General features: G+C 35.8%; 2 protein-coding genes across 5 annotated transcripts; both read right to left on the bottom strand.

Annotated features, from left to right (window-relative positions):
- Positions 1 to 1996: 1996 nt before the first annotated feature.
- On the bottom strand, positions 1997 to 4461 carry LOC132271558 (uncharacterized). Of its 2 annotated transcripts, XR_009469737.1 has the most exons (6): positions 3828 to 4461; positions 3127 to 3215; positions 2706 to 2801; positions 2505 to 2603; positions 2325 to 2423; positions 1997 to 2242 (listed from the first exon to the last, which is right to left on the bottom strand). XR_009469737.1 is itself a non-coding variant. In XM_059772983.1 (5 exons), the coding sequence occupies exons 1-5, from the start codon at positions 4095 to 4097 to the stop codon at positions 2186 to 2188; spliced, it is 621 nt and encodes a 206-aa protein (XP_059628966.1). In that variant the 5' UTR covers positions 4098 to 4456; the 3' UTR covers positions 1997 to 2185. The 2 variants fall into 2 exon arrangements, 1 of the variants encoding a protein (XP_059628966.1); XM_059772983.1 differs by lacking the exon at positions 3127 to 3215 and having other exon boundaries at positions 3828 to 4456.
- A 3648-nt stretch (positions 4462 to 8109) lies between these two features.
- LOC132271557 (uncharacterized) lies at positions 8110 to 9932 on the bottom strand. Of its 3 annotated transcripts, none has more exons than XM_059772980.1 (3): positions 9391 to 9926; positions 8505 to 8609; positions 8110 to 8425 (listed from the first exon to the last, which is right to left on the bottom strand). In XM_059772980.1, the coding sequence occupies exons 1-3, from the start codon at positions 9691 to 9693 to the stop codon at positions 8381 to 8383; spliced, it is 453 nt and encodes a 150-aa protein (XP_059628963.1). In that variant the 5' UTR covers positions 9694 to 9926; the 3' UTR covers positions 8110 to 8380. The 3 variants fall into 3 exon arrangements, with proteins under 3 accessions (XP_059628963.1, XP_059628964.1, XP_059628965.1); XM_059772981.1 differs by having other exon boundaries at positions 8505 to 8594; positions 9391 to 9922; XM_059772982.1 differs by lacking the exons at positions 8110 to 8425; positions 8505 to 8609 and adding an exon at positions 8616 to 9296 and having other exon boundaries at positions 9391 to 9932.
- Positions 9933 to 15664: the final 5732 nt, after the last annotated feature.

Genomic DNA, 15664 nt, shown 5'->3' with positions numbered 1-15664 from the left:
TGAAAGAAGCTGCAACCCCAACCAGAGTACGTGATAAATAGTGGTAGGAGCCCGTAGTGGTAGGAGCCCGTAAGCGCTGGCCATTCATAGACATCATTCTTCTTCATCCCACGAAGAAGTTGTGCCCCCTGTGGTGAGATCCTTTACAACAAAAAAAAGAGGGAAAAAATTCAATGGACATGTTATTTGTTAAACATATAATAGATTTTTTTTCATAAAAGGAACACAAAGGACATTTGATAAATTAAAAGAAGTGGAAGGGATAGAAAGTTTGGCAGAACTGGTGTGTATAATGGAAAGCCCAGAACCATCTCTGACAATATCATCAGAACCTTTATAATCATGATGGAGAGAAAGATTGCTGAGGTCGGATGTCACGTGACGGGAGGATCCAGATTCAACAATTCAGCTTGGATTGGAGGAGCAGTGAGTTGTAGTGTGATTGATCATGGGTGCAGATGGGGTGTAAGGCCGCGTTCGGGGACAATGTCGCGCTGTATGGCCCCGTTGATCGCATAGCTGACATGTAGCATTGTTGGAGCCATGAAAATTGGAAGATCGACTAGGATTATTATTGGCATGAAAATTGGAACATCACCCATGATTATTGTTGCCATTGAGTTTTGAAAATCTGCCGTGATTATTATTGCCATTGAAATAAGAAGATCTACCACAATTAGAGTTGGAAGAGTTTCTGCTGGTTCGATTTTGAGTATTGCCATTTTGAAAATTATGTTGAGTGTATTGGTTGTTATTGGAGCGAGTTCTTGAAGTTTTTCGTCTCTCTTGAGAGCTTCTTCGTAAACAACGAGCTTGTCATAAAGCTCTTCAAAGCTAATGATACTGTCGCGGGCACGGATCGCTGTAGCGATCTCCTTAAATTTGGCTCCTAGTCCATTAATAGCATGAATAATAAGATCATCTTCACTGAGTGGAGCATCAATCAGAGTGAGTTCATCAGCAATTCCCTTCAAGGTTTGCAGATACACAGAGACAGATTGGGTGCCACAAGTCATTAGGGTGATACATTCCTTAAGATGTATTACTCTCGAGTGAGAGCGATTGGCATAAAATTTGGCCAACTTGTTCCAAGCTTCATGTGATGTTTTGGATAGCAACCAAGGGCATGACATGTTTAGATAGTGATGCGAAGATTGCGTGGAGAAGGAATTGGTCTTGTCTCATCCAAAAAGAATGGGCTTGGTTTGGGACATATTAGAGTATGTAATATGTCCTTTAGCAAGTAATAATGGTAATCAATCAAATAACTTTGAAGGCCTGACATTGTTGGGGTGGGCTATTAATACAGAAAGAGAAAAGGATTATTAAGAATACATGGACTTATGGATCCATATTTACTATTTGAGGGAGTCAAAGTTATAATGTTAAAAAAAAAACAAAATAAAGCTGACCAAAATGCTCGCGTGGATATGAAGAAACACAATTCATTTGCTCAAACTATCCTTACTATTTAAGGTACCACTTTTGTCTTAGATATAGAGGTACCACTTTTGCGCAAATATATACCACTTCTGTCTTGAATATAGACAATATTAGGGTTTATTAATGGAGGGTATAACTTCCTTTTAATTGAGCATGGAGTCTTCAAGCACGGAGGAGGGTGACAATATGGATCTCGGGTAAAAAGACAAGATATGCGGATAAGGGAAGACGATTTAATCAAACTCTATTATGTTTGCCCAACTAGAAGATGCAATCTATGGAAATGGTATAAGCCAGTAGCTATATAATTATATATATATAGTCTTGCCTTCCACAACATCTACAGCACCTCAACAAATATGTTTAATGCAAGTTTATTTTGAAATGGGAAGTACATGTTTTGGAACAAGATTAAGTGCCTCCATGAAAATGTAATAGCTACGTTTAGCTTGCTGTCACAAGATAAAGTGTTTTAATGCTAATTGTTTTTGGTATTGTGTGAGTGATGGGACAAAAGAGAATTTTGATCACATAGTAGTCAAAAGACAATCAGTGAACCCAAACAGTACTTATATTAACACAACAGAGAGGCTCATTGTTTAGACAAAACAATTGCAATGTTCAAACCATCATCAGTACAAAAATAGTAGCGAGTACATAGCAAAATACTCAAATTGAGTGTTGCTTCCACCATGTGATTGCATGTCTCTGCCTCTAACAAATCCCCTTCCAGCACCATTATTTAATAATTTTTTCTACCCTTTCTATTGCCACTGTCTTTGCCCTTGCCCTTTTGAATCTGTGATCGCATTTACCTCTAGTGAGTTAATTGATTTAATCCAATTTGAAAAATTCTCCAGGTTAGGGCATGTGAAATTTACCTCTCTTGTGCTAGTTTTCTTTGAGATTTTCATAGAGCTTGTAGTAACCCTCATGCTTGTATTGCACTTGCACTTGCACATGCACTTGCCCTTTTCAATCTGTGATCACATTTACCTCTTGTGAATTATTTGACTTAATCCAATTTGACAAATACTCCAGGTTAGGGCATGTGAAATTACCTGTCTGGTGGTACTTTTCTTTGAGGCTGTCATGGAGCTTGTAGTAACCCTCTGTTTTGTGGTTTTCGTTGAGCTATGACATACATGATGAGTATATGACTGATTTACAAACAAGTTGCAACCGAAATTAGCTTAATTAGGATTATAAGAACTGCATATATAAATAAAGCATTACTCATTTAGAAATGAAAATTCAACTACCTCTTGTATGAGATGATGAGAACTTTGGCCCTTGTCTTTGCCCTTACCCTTGCCCTTTTCAATCTTAAATTCCTCAAGAAAACCACACATTTCCTTCTGTAAAAAACAGAAAAAGAAATTAAAAATTATTCTTCAATTAACCCATCATCCAATTCTCACATGTACCGGAAAGGCATGCATTTTTTAAAGTCTAATTCATCTTCCTCAACATTAGTTCATCATCTTCTTCAATATCATAGAAAAAAAACTACCTCAGTTATTAATCCTTTTGTTCTCAAGGCTTCTCTGAATTATGGTGAAACTATGCAAAAGAATTGGAGCTACTTGTCTAATTATTATAAAGTTAAAACAAACATGTTGTAAGGTGGCGCAGAGGTTTGCCCTTTAACCCCAAAACTTATAGAGTTGTACGAATACATACTCGGCTACTCGCGCCCAAGCCCCCTTTTTAAATTCCGATCTGATGTACAAGATCCCTCTTAACACAAACGCCAACTATCAAGTGATTTCCTTCAGCATCACAAAAAAAACAGAATCAAGTCCTGTACTTTAAAGCACAATCGATCACTGTCTCAATTAATTTACCTATATATAAAAAAACATGAACATGTAAAAAAAAAAAAAAAAATAGGATTATTACAAAAAATAGTGTTAATAACATATATTTATTATTTAATGAAGTACCACAAAGTGCATAGAGATATAACTTTACCCTCATTGAGTTACCACAAAGTGCATAGAGATATAACTTTTTATATATCAGATACTATTTTTGTTTTGGATATAGAGACCCACTTTTTACGCATCAAGTACTACTTTTTTGTTCAACACAAAAAGTGATATCTACGTGCACAAAAAGTAATACATATACGTTCAAAAGTGGTATTTCAATAAGGATAAATAGTATTTTATCATGTCCTCATCTTTTCAAAATTATGACTTTGACTCTATCAAATGATAAATATTTGACATTAACACCATTAATATGTAACAATCCCTAAAGAAATCCCCCCAAGAACACAAATTTGGATAGGTACCTCGTGCACTTATTTAGATCAATCTTCAGAGATGTTCAAAGAAACAACACAAATACAAACACATACTACCACACACACACCTTACCTTCGCCCTATTGTTTTGAACAACATGGCCTCCAGCCTTCCCCTTCCCGCGTGGCGCCTTCACCACGCGATCCTTTCTAACATTTCTCTCTATGCCAACCGCCTGCGGTGGTGGTGGTGGTGGCGTCGGCGGCGGCTGGAGGTATACCTGGAAAACGTTCATAACACCCGCCACCAACTCGTTCCCAAGACCCGCCGCCAGCATGTCATAATCACCCACCGCCTGCCTGCCGTTCGGACGCTGCTGATTCAGCCAATTGCCATAATCCATCGCCGGCCTGATAACGTTATCAATATATGTGTGTGTGTGTGTGTATATATATATATATATGCAAAGAGAGAAGAACTGATGTGGTAATGCACTAGAGAGAGAGAGAGAGAATGAAGATAAGAAGAAAGACTGATTATTACTCCTATTATTAGTTGAATAGAGATGACCGTTGCAATTATATCAGAATACTGTTTATTTTCTTTACTTTCTCTTTTCCTTTTTCCAAACCAATGAAGGCGTTTGTGCTTTGTCATATAATTGGATCTTGTTACCAAGTAGCGGGACAAAGTTAAATTGAGAGCTGCCAAATACAACTTTGATGGGTCCACCACTAATGCATGTGTAAAACTACTTCCCACTTTCCTCTCTCTAGCAAATCCCTGAATTCCCACCCCGGCCACCACCACCACCAAAGGCACCGCCCAAAAAGCATCGCCAAAGGTAGTTAAAATTTAAGCACATGCATAAAGAGAGATATTCACGCACATATACATGTATACCAATACAAATCGAAATATTAAATAACAAGTTTCATGAATACCTTTTAGGTCTCTAAAATTAGTGAGAAAGATTAGTCGGTTCAACAAAGCAAACTCACTCGTATACTCAAACGGATGGCTTCAAAATCCTCTTCTTTAACTGTGAGACCAGCCATGTAATAATTAGCCACAATATTTGTTGGCTTAAGTGGACATTGAAAATTAAATTTTCAAAATTACTATTAAGTTCTCACTGCTCACTTCAAACCTATGAAGTAGTTAGAAAATTCAATGCAACATCAATCAATAATAAATATACGGAGTTCTCAACATTTGAGAGATTGAAACTTGTATACCTTGGAAGAGATCACCTCTTTTGTCTAGGGCACGTGCACTGACTACCATTACTTGTAATACATGCTGGAACATTTACAAAAACCCCATTACGCTCCACATTTTTCTAGAGAATGTGTAAAATAAAGAGTTACTAATTCAGATTCAAAACAAGAACAATAAAACAGAGGACTTCTCGGAGTCACAATCCAGTTTATCCTTCACCGAAGGTGAAGAACCCCACACCTGGCTTCTTCACTAATCAGTCCAAGGTTGTGGGTCGGGTGACTTGGACTGATTAGGGAAGGAGACCTGCTATTCCTGATTGAGGTGAGCAATCATTCATGTTATCCCTGATTAGTGAAAAACAATAATTCACGGTGGTGGTGAAGCACGATGGTGCTTAAATTCTTTCTCATTCTTCTACAATTACAATATATATACATTTATGTATTTATGTATGTATATGTAAACCTATATATATATATGGGTGGTGGTGGTTGGTGTTCACGAATGGTAAGCTGGAGGCGAAATCGAAGTTGTACAAGGACATTCCATTGAGCTCGATCTTCATGATGAACAAACGGACGATTCATTCCCGATGTGAGGCAATACCACAAGAACTACAAGAGAAAGATGTAGGTGAGACTGTTGCAGCTTTTGAGGACCGATTGAGAGAGAAACCTCTCGGTTCTCGAGGTGGTGGTGTCGCTATGTTGTTTCACCCCAGTTTGGATGTTTTACAAGTTGGTGGTATGGTGGTGGTGGCTACGGCACAAATGGAGATTGAGAGGCGAAGACAATGGAGAAGACAATGGAGATTGAATTGGGGATGAAAGAAATAAGAGAGATGTTGTGTTAGAAATAATTAAGGGCATTTTTGTCTTTTAAAAAATTTAATATTATTAATAAAATATAAGATTAATTTTACTAACTCACTCATATTATAAATGTCTTTCACTTATATTCCAGTTGTCAACTAAATAGCCCTGGCATAATGTAAAATAATTTAAATATTCTTTGACTTTATCAAATAAATTCTTAGAACTAAAGAATTAAATTAAAAGATTAAACTATCCCTAAATATTTTACAAATTTATAATTTTACGTGTATATATATATGTGAGGAATGCTGTCATACAAAAATACTCTCACTAAAATCTGCCTACTCATAAAATCGCTAGACATTTATGTAATTTTGAAAACCTAACCACAGAAGCTCATCTCACGGTAATCTCTCTAGCTTCCTTTCACATTGTCTGCAATATGGAAACAAGCCACCGCCACGCCCAGACCACGTTGTTGGTGGAGGTGACGAGAATTGCGGCTAGAGGAGAGGTTGTGGATAGTTGTGATTCAGTTGTGGTGGTTCATTATTTGGAATATTTATTGTGGTAGTGGTAATTTTGTTGGAGTGGGGATAGTGGTGGCGGCACCGCTGCTGGTGGTGGCAAGATGGGGATGGTGGTGCTCCCAGTGATGGTTGTATGTGGTTTAGAGGGAGAGAGAGATTTTGGCTGCCGACTGTGGGGGTTGGGGATGGTGCCATGGTGGTGGCAGCGGCGCCGGTGTGGGGGGTGGTGATGGTGGCCCTATCGACTGTGGTTCTGACGGTGTCGATGTTGATTTGGGTTTGTTTGTGGGAATGGTTATTTCAAATAAAACCTTGTTGGAATCGTTGCTGGTTTTCGTCATCTTTGGAGTGGTCGCTTGTCGTCACCGGAGTAGTTTGCTCATGGTCGTCGTTTGATTTGCTCATCGTTGCTGGACGGCCTATATCGTGATATTTTTTTTTTTTGGATTTTCCAATATCGTGATATTTGAAGCCTTTAAATTAAGAGATACTATAATACACTTCCGTGCTACATGATACATAGAGCTAGCTACTTACCCAGGCCCAGGAGGTGATTCCTCCCCTCCATTACTAAGTGGACAAAGGATCAAATTCCTTCTAAAATGTAATTTTCAATCAATTAGCTATCCAGGGTCTTATGTCTGATTGGATAGTCAAGCACGGTATAATTCATAGATCTTTTGCCCCAGTTATTATCTCTCTTGGTGAGACCCTTCCACAAGATGATACATATGGTGATTCTGTCATCTTCTTCTGAGGCTATATATATATATATATATATTAGAGACAGAAACTAATAATAGGTAATTTTGTCTTTTTAATTTTGTTGATATTTTAGCATTAATTTAAAAAAGTAAGGGTAAATTTGTCTTTTTGCACATTTTTAATGGTGTCATGAAATTAATCTTAAAATATATTATATAAGTGAAGGTATAAATGACATTTTACACCTCTTTTAAAATGAAAATCTGACATAGGATCCAAACGAAAATTAAAATCAAAATGTTCATATGTGAAATTTGACTTAATATGAAAGATTGTCAATTTAATTTATTCTTATATGTATATATATATATAGTGTTTCACAAGAAAGATTAATATTTAATCGTAAAATATCACACATTTTGAAAGACTAAAAACACTTTCAGGGTTAGTTTGGATTGAATTATTTGGGGGATAGGAAAAAAAATTAAGATAAATCACAAGTTTTAATGCAAAAAGCAACTCAAACATAGATGGGAAAATATGTTTATATAGACTTTCAAAAACCTAAATATGCTTTGAAAAGAAGTTAATTTCGTGCATAAGTTTTTTGGAAAAAAATCTATATCAAATATGAAGTTTAAACAGAATAGGAAATTAAATTATCAAAATCTGCAGAAGAGCTTGAACCGGTTCAGAGTCCTTGAACCGGTTCAAGTTGGATAGTGTTGAATTAATTTAATTCGAAGTATGAATATTGAACCGATTCAGCTACATAGAATCAGTTCAAATTGGTCAGACTTGAACAGAAGGATTAAACACTAAAAAAATTTTGATTTTGGAAATTTTGAAAAGCATACCATGTATAAAAGTGTCATAATCTTCTAACTCAACTTCTTAAAGTGTTGTTTATACTTTTTTCGTATTCCTCAATCTATCAAACATGAACATCTGTTTAATTCTGCAACCGATCTTGATCGGACTTATTTTGACACAGCCAATTACAGAATATATATCTCACATGTTTTACTATAGTTGTGTTAGCTCTTCTTCTTTCTTCGGTGGATGTAAAGTACATCTTTTGGAACAAGATCAAGTGCCTCCCATGAAAATATAATAGCCATGTTTAGCTTGTAGTCACTGATTGAACAAAAGAGAATTTTGATCACATAATAGTCGAAAGACAATCGGATACAAACAGTACTTGTATTAAGACAACACAGGTTTATTGTTTAGACAAAACAATTGCAACGTTCAAACCATCATCACTACAAATACCACACAGTACATACCAAAATACTTGATACATTGGCTTAAATTGAGTGTTGCTTCCACAATGTGATTGCATGTCTCAACCTCCAGCTCCAAGTAATGTCCCCCTACCTCTGCCTCTAACAAATGCCCTTCCAGCACCACTACTTAGCGGTATTACCCTTTCTATTGTCCTTGCCCTTTCCAATCTGTGATCACATTTGTTTCTTGCGAGTTAATTGATTTAATCCAATTTTAAATACTCCAGATTAGGGCATGTGAAATTACCTGTCTTGTGCTACTTTTCTTTGAGGTTGTCATAGAGCTTGAATTGCCCTGTCCACTTTGTTTCAAGGTTGTCGTTGAGCTCTGACTTGCCTGAAGAGTATGTGACTAATTTACAAACAAGTTGCAACCAAACTTAGCTTAATTAAGATATATGAAGTGCATAAATAAATCACTCATTTACAAATGAAAATTCAACCACCTGTTGTTTCAATTGTAAATCAGAGGAAAATAAAGTAAAAATACAGGGTATGGAAGAAGAACAGATCTTAAACTTCTCATGTCTAACACAAATTTCGAGCTGTCACAAAAGAAAATTAACAATTACTCTTCAATCAACTCATCATTCAATTCTCACCTGTGCATTTTTTTTTTTAGTCTAGTTCATGTTCCTCGACATTAGTTCATCATCTTCAATATCATAGAATAAACTACCTCATCCTTTTGTTCTTGAGGCTTCTCTGACTTTTGCTGAAACAATGAAATTACAAAAGAATTGGAATTTGGAGCTACTTGTCTAATTATTTTAAAGTTAAAAGCAAACACACATTATTCACAACATTTTGCAAGGAGGGCAGATGTTAACTTTTAATCCAAAAACTTAAGTTGTTAGGTAGCTAGTAGTACTGCATACTCGGCCACCCAAACATATATCCCAATCCCTTTTTAATCCTGATCTGATGTGAAACAAACTTCTCTAACACAAATCTAGCTATTAAGTGATTTCCTTTGGCAACACAACAAAAATATAATCAAGTCCAGTTTAAAGCAGGATCACTGCCTCAATTAAGTCACCTGTAAAAAGATGAACATGTAAAAAACGAACAAAGACATTCTTTAGAGATGTTAAAAACAATGCAAATACGACACATACTACCTCACACCTTACCTTAGCCCTATTGTTTTGAACACCACGGCCTCCGTCATTCCCCCTCCCCCGTGGGACCTTCACCACGCGATCGTTATTAACATTTATCTGTATGGCAACCGCTGGCGCCGGCGGTGGTGACGGCGGGAGGTATACCTGGACAATGTTCTTAATACCCACCACCAACATGTTCCCAATACCCGCCGCCAGCCAGCCCCAAATACCCGCCTCCGGCTGCGGAGATGGCCTATTCGGACGATCCACCAGTTGTTTGCCGTTCATCGCGTTCGGATATTGCTGATTCAACCGATTCCGGTGATCCATCGCGGGCCTGATAAAGCTATATGGACAAATTATAGGTATAAATATGTGTGTGTGTGTATGTATAGAGATATATATATGCAAACAGAGAAGGAACTAAAGTGGTAATGAACTAGAGAGAGAGAAGGAAGATGAGAGGAAGGAGGACTGATTCTATTATTAGTTGATTCAGAGAACATTGTACCATTTTCTTACTTTATCTTTTTCTTTTTCCAAACCAATGACGCGGTTTGTGTAAATCTTATATTAACTCCAAATTTATATTTAGAGAGGAAATATAATATAAAAATATTATATTTTTATAATTATATTTTAATGGTGTATTTAATTCAAAATATTATATTTTGATAAGATAATTCTTCTATAATTTGAGAGAGCATTCGAAAGTTATTATATTTGACGATATTTTTAACAATTTCAAAATATGAAACATTTTTTAAGAGATTATTTGAGTCTTATTTTCATTCTCCTGTGCATTCGAAAGCTATTATATTTGACGATTTTTTTTTTTTTTTTTGTCAGAAGTTATAAACAGGAGTTTATTTCGACTTCCTTCATAGTTAAGTCTCGACTGCCTTATAAAAAATAAAAAAAAATTCTTGAACTGCCATCATTACATGTAAACACTGACTATGCGTTAAAGAGTGGGGCCTCATGGTATATAACAATGCTTATGATTTTGGCTTTTTGCAAAAGACTTAAATTAGTTAAGTCTCGATTTTGGCTTTTTCACAAGACTTCCTTCATAGTTGAGTCTCGACTGCCTCTAGAAAGAAAAATAAAATAAAATAAAATAAATAAAGTCTTGATATCTTACATGTACAACTCTGACTTTGCGTTAAAGAGTGGGGCCTCATGTTATGTAACAGTGCTTATGGTTTTGGATTTTTTTCACAAGACTCCAACTAGCTTCACGCTTAAAATCTATGCACGGACGCGAATACGAATATAAATACGAAATAGAGTATAATTGAGACGTCAAATTTTAAAGAAATAGGATATGGATACAATATGAACACCGCCATATAATAATATAAATTTTTATTATTATATATCTTTTCCTAAATATTATTATACATCTATTATTATAAAACTTTAATTTATTTATAATTTTTAGAATAAAGTACAGCAATATTCTTATGAAATTTGTCAAAATGACATACATATACAAGTTACTTATTTTTTAGATAGTGACACCCCTTATAAAAAAAAATTAAGCCAAACAGTTCCAAAAAAGTTGGTAAAAGATGAGATTGCCGTTCAGCATTTAATTAATTTTTTAATAAAAAAAATTGAAGCCTTAAATGACATAATTACTCTTAAATGATATAAATATACACTGCCATATATGTGTGTGTCAAATTACACAAAGTACCTCTCAACTTAATTTTCATCTTATGCATGTATATAGAAGATGCCACAATATAACAGAAAAGCCCAAATTAACTGTTTGTGGTTAGTGGATTGGTATGAATTTATATTTTTGTCGTTAAACTATTTGTTTAATGAAAAAATCTAAAAAAGTTGTGTATTGTTAAAGTTATGGTTTTGCCCCTTTCGAAAAACACTCTAGTTGGTAGGGTTGATCACGATTGGAATCGGTTCGATTTGGGGGGTAAAGTTTAATTCAATCCGGTCCCCACGAATTGGTGAAATATGAAACCGAACCGATCCATGTGGACCTTAAATTCGAACTAAATCGAACCGTGAAATAACGGATCGGATCGGTTCGATTTCTATGGATTGGGCTTTTCAAATAGCCAAATATGATTACATTTTATGGCTCATTAAAATCTCAAATTAATAATTAAAAACATGTAACTAACTTTTTAACATATATCACCATAAATTTAAATTACCTAATATCAAAAGAGAGTTGTAAATCATCCAAAATTGAAAAGTCTTAAATAATGAATAAAAAAAATATAAATACAATAAGTATATTGTATATATATATAAATAATATATTAATATATAATTAAGGTAACGGATTGGATCGGTTTGGTTAACGGATCAGATCAATTTTTTCAGACCCAATTCTTTAACCGAATCGCGAATAGCGGATTACTATTTTTCTAAACCATCACCGAACTATGAGATTTGAAAACCGAACTAAAACGACACGGATCAGATTGATTCGGACCAAATTGACGGATTATTTGCTCACCCCTACTAGTCAGGACTCCTTCACTTTCTTTCCTATTACATGTATACACACACACACACACACACACATATATATAAATACACACAGGACAATCACACACACACACATATATATATAGCTATCTGTCGAATTCAGACAACTTTATTAACCTTAAAAATTTAGGGTTTTGATTTTATACAAATATTTATAGAGAGATATATGTATATGCATATATACATATATCTGAAAATTCATATATATACCTACACAAACATGCAGAGGCATTTATTGTCATCTTTTATTTTGAGCATCTGTTATTTCCCACTTCCGGTGATGTGGGTTTTCAATTTTGGCAATCGATCAGGTTTGTAACACTTTCACTCAAGGACCTTGTAAGCCTTCAATGATATATACATATATGTGATCCAGTAACAATCCATTCTTCTTAATGAATAAATTAGAGAGAGAAGTTCTTGAAGTAAAAAGAGAGCAATAAAAGGTTTAAAGAATGAGAAAATTATGGCATCGCTTTTTCATTGAGTAAAATCATATACATATAGCGTATAACTGAAATCATATTCTAAGTAAGTCAAATTTACACCAAGGAAACTAAATAATAATCAGAATACTACCTATTCTAAGTAAGTCAAATTACCACTAAGGAAAGTAAATAAAAATCAGAATACTGCCTATTCTAAGTAAGTCAAATTTACAATAAGAAAACTAAATAACAATTAGGATAATACCTATTCTAAGTAAGTCAAATTTTACAATAAGGAAACTAAATAACAATCAAACTAAGAAATCCTAAGAATTCGAGATTATCGATTTTCTCTATCATGGCCCTACAAGATAGAGCTCCAAGAGGAGAGTCCAATCTTGGTCTTCAATAATAAAAATCGAGTACGTGGAAGCGGTTTAGTGAAAGCATCAGCTAACTGATCAGTAGAGGAGACATGAGCCACCCGAAGAGCGCCACTTTGGACTTGTTCACGGATGAAGTGATAATCTAAAGCAACATGCTTCATGCGGGAATGAAAAACCGGATTTGAGCACAAATTCGTAGCACCAACATTATCACAATAGATCACTGGTTGCGAGAGAGAGAAACACCAAGTTCAGTAAGAAGAGAGTAGAGCCAACGGAGCTCAACAGTAGTAGTTGCAATGGAGCGATATTCAGCTTCAGTAGAAGAGAGAGCCATGGTACGTTGCTTCTTGGAACTCCAAGAAATAGGATTGCGACCAAGGTACACAAGATAGGCACTAGTGGAAGTGAAATCATCTTTGTTACCTGCCCAATCGGCATCAGAAAATGCATGGAGAGATAAGGAGAAGTGTCTATAGAGGACAACACCATGATCCAAAGTCCCACAAAGATAGCGCAGTAATCGCTTAACAGCATTCCAATGGTCACTAGTAAGTTGATGCATAAACTGAAACAGTTTATTCAACGTATAAGCAACGTCAAGGCACGTAAATGACAAGTACTGGAGACTTCCAACAATAGTCCGATACTTAGAGGGATCGGAGAGCGCCGTGCTAGAGTGAAGTGTAAGGATAGAAGCATTGGCAAGAGGTGTAGCTACAAACTTTCCATCTTTCATGCATGTGCGGGCTAGTAGATCCGTTATGTACCGACGTTGAAATAGAAGGAAGCCTTGAGAATGGGGAATGACTTCAACTCCAAGAAAATAAGTTAATTGACCAAGAATTATTAGGAGTGTTGACAATTGCAAGATTGGCTTGTGGTTACCATGGAGCCAAAGGGCGTGGTTGCCATGAAGCCGGAGGGCGTGGTTGCCATAGAGAAGTTTGATGAGAAGCCGGAGGTGGTGGTAAGGTCGGCTGCATCTTACGAAACACGGGACACTGTAGAACAGTGTGACCCTAAACACGGCACCACTGGCAATGACCCAGGTAGGGCCGAGGAGGGGGACGACCATTCTGGTTTACAGTATTGGAAGAGCCCGAGGTATGAGCACTCGTCGAAGGGGGGAAGGAGGGCGCCCACTGTGGACGTTGAGTACGGTTGCCAAAATTTCCCGAATTGACCCTGGAATTAACAGGATTTGTAGAAACTGGAAGTGGAGAAGAGTTGGAATGATACAGACGCAGCGAGAGTTCTTTATTCATTAATTTTTCATGCAATTCATCAAAGGAAATCGGCGTGTCACGGCCATTAATGACGTTAACAATAGGCTTGTAATCATCATCAAGGCCATCGAGAATTTTCTTAATGAGGTCCTTATTGTCCATAGGTTTGCTAAGGGCCGCAAGTTCATCAGCATGAGTTTTAATAAACTGTATATAATCAGAAATCGTCTGGGAGCCCTTATTGGCTTGCTTGATTTGTTCCTTGATCTACTTGATGTGACCGTGAGAAGGCCGGTTGTAGGTATTGGTTAGAACATTCTGTAATACCCTTAGTTTTCCAAAGGATACGATTGGAATTTAAATTTTATTTTATGTGCAATTTTAATTTGATTTTGTGGATACGTGCTTAGGTGTCAGATTTTAATTTGATTTGTGGTTTGTTTTAATTAATTGTTTTATTTAAATGATTTGTTTTAATTAAATGTTTAATTGTAGTTTTATTTTCTTTAATTGAATTAAATTCGTTTTTAATTGTTTAAACGCTTTGTTATTTTAATTAAATGAGTTAATTAGGTTTATATTATTAGTGTATTAAATTGTAGGGTTAATTAGGTTTTCCATCGGAGGTTAGGATTTAGGGTTCCCTGGTGCTTATATATATATACACTGTTATACTATCAAAAGGGTTTAGAACCCTATACAAGTACAGTTGATAGAGAGAAAACAGACTGGAACAGAGAGAGGTTGTGAGAAACAAACAGAGCCATTTTGGTGAGTGTAATACCTCCGGATTTCCGAATACGGGTTGGCCAGGCCCACGCCCGAATACCCGAGGATATCAAAACAAATTGATAATAAACGAACACAGAATACAAAAGAATAAAGAAAAATAAATAAAATACTGACAAGAAACTAAAATGATAATCTAATAATAAACCTCAGAATATATTTCCATTAATTAATAAACTCTTCTGACATAACTGATCCTCCAAAATACAACTCGGGAATCCATACTGTGTGAACCCCTAGAAAATCCAAACTAAACAAATGACAGCAATAACTGCCTAAATCAGGAAACTGAATCATAAAGGAACTCCAATGTAACATCGGAAGAATGAAGTAGACTGATCCCCGCTCAGCACGAACAACCTCTACTCCTGACGAACACCTGAAAAATAATGGTGGGTCAGGCTCATAAACAAGTTCTACTCTACTGCAGTCCAAGCAGAGATCTGATACACGTATACATCCTAGTCAATCCAACAGTAACTAGTAGTCTGTATATATATATATACACACACTAAAGGAACCTCACTAGACTATAAGTTTGTCTCAACCTGAATAGTAGGCAACATGCAAAACGCACTTATAGTGGGCATGAGTACCTAGACCTACCAGGGTACACAACTACACTATATCTAGCTACACATCCCTGGCGATATACGCACCCTAACCACTAATCCTGAGACTCAAGCTCATATCATGGCACCATACTTATATATATATATAATCTAGTAACCATCCTATTCAGTATAAATTAATCCTCCATAAGTCATTCAACTTGTTCAGCTGACCTAACTTGAATATAAGTACGACTTAACATTTTAGTTAATCCATTCCCTTATATAATAAATTAATCTTTCATAAGTCATTCAACTTGTTCAGCTGACCTGACTTGAATATAAGTAGGACTTAACATTTTAGTTAATCCATTCCTTTATATAAAATAGGT

This window comes from Cornus florida, unplaced genomic scaffold (genome assembly GCF_030987335.1).
Source record: "Cornus florida cultivar Cherokee Brave unplaced genomic scaffold, ASM3098733v1 CherokeeBrave_3.0.0_Hap2_Chr08, whole genome shotgun sequence".
Classification (NCBI taxonomy): Eukaryota; Viridiplantae; Streptophyta; class Magnoliopsida; order Cornales; family Cornaceae; genus Cornus; species Cornus florida.
Note: the sequence above shows the minus strand (reverse complement) of the source record. Positions and strands in the feature narration are given on the sequence as shown.

Coding starts and splice junctions, on each gene's coding strand:
- LOC132271558 (XM_059772983.1), bottom strand. CDS start 4,097: ATGGATTATGGCAATTGGCTGAATCAGCAGCGTCCGAACGGCAGGCAG. Junction 2,424..2,504: donor AGAAAAGTACCACCAGACAG/GTAATTTCACAT, acceptor ATGTGATCACAG/ATTGAAAAGGGCAAGTGCAT. Junction 2,243..2,324: donor AGAAAACTAGCACAAGAGAG/GTAAATTTCACA, acceptor ATGCGATCACAG/ATTCAAAAGGGCAAGGGCAA.
- LOC132271557 (XM_059772980.1), bottom strand. CDS start 9,693: ATGGATCACCGGAATCGGTTGAATCAGCAATATCCGAACGCGATGAAC. Junction 8,610..9,390: donor TTCAAAACAATAGGGCTAAG/GTAAGGTGTGAG, acceptor TTTGTAAATTAG/TCACATACTCTTCAGGCAAG. Junction 8,426..8,504: donor AGAAAAGTAGCACAAGACAG/GTAATTTCACAT, acceptor ATGTGATCACAG/ATTGGAAAGGGCAAGGACAA.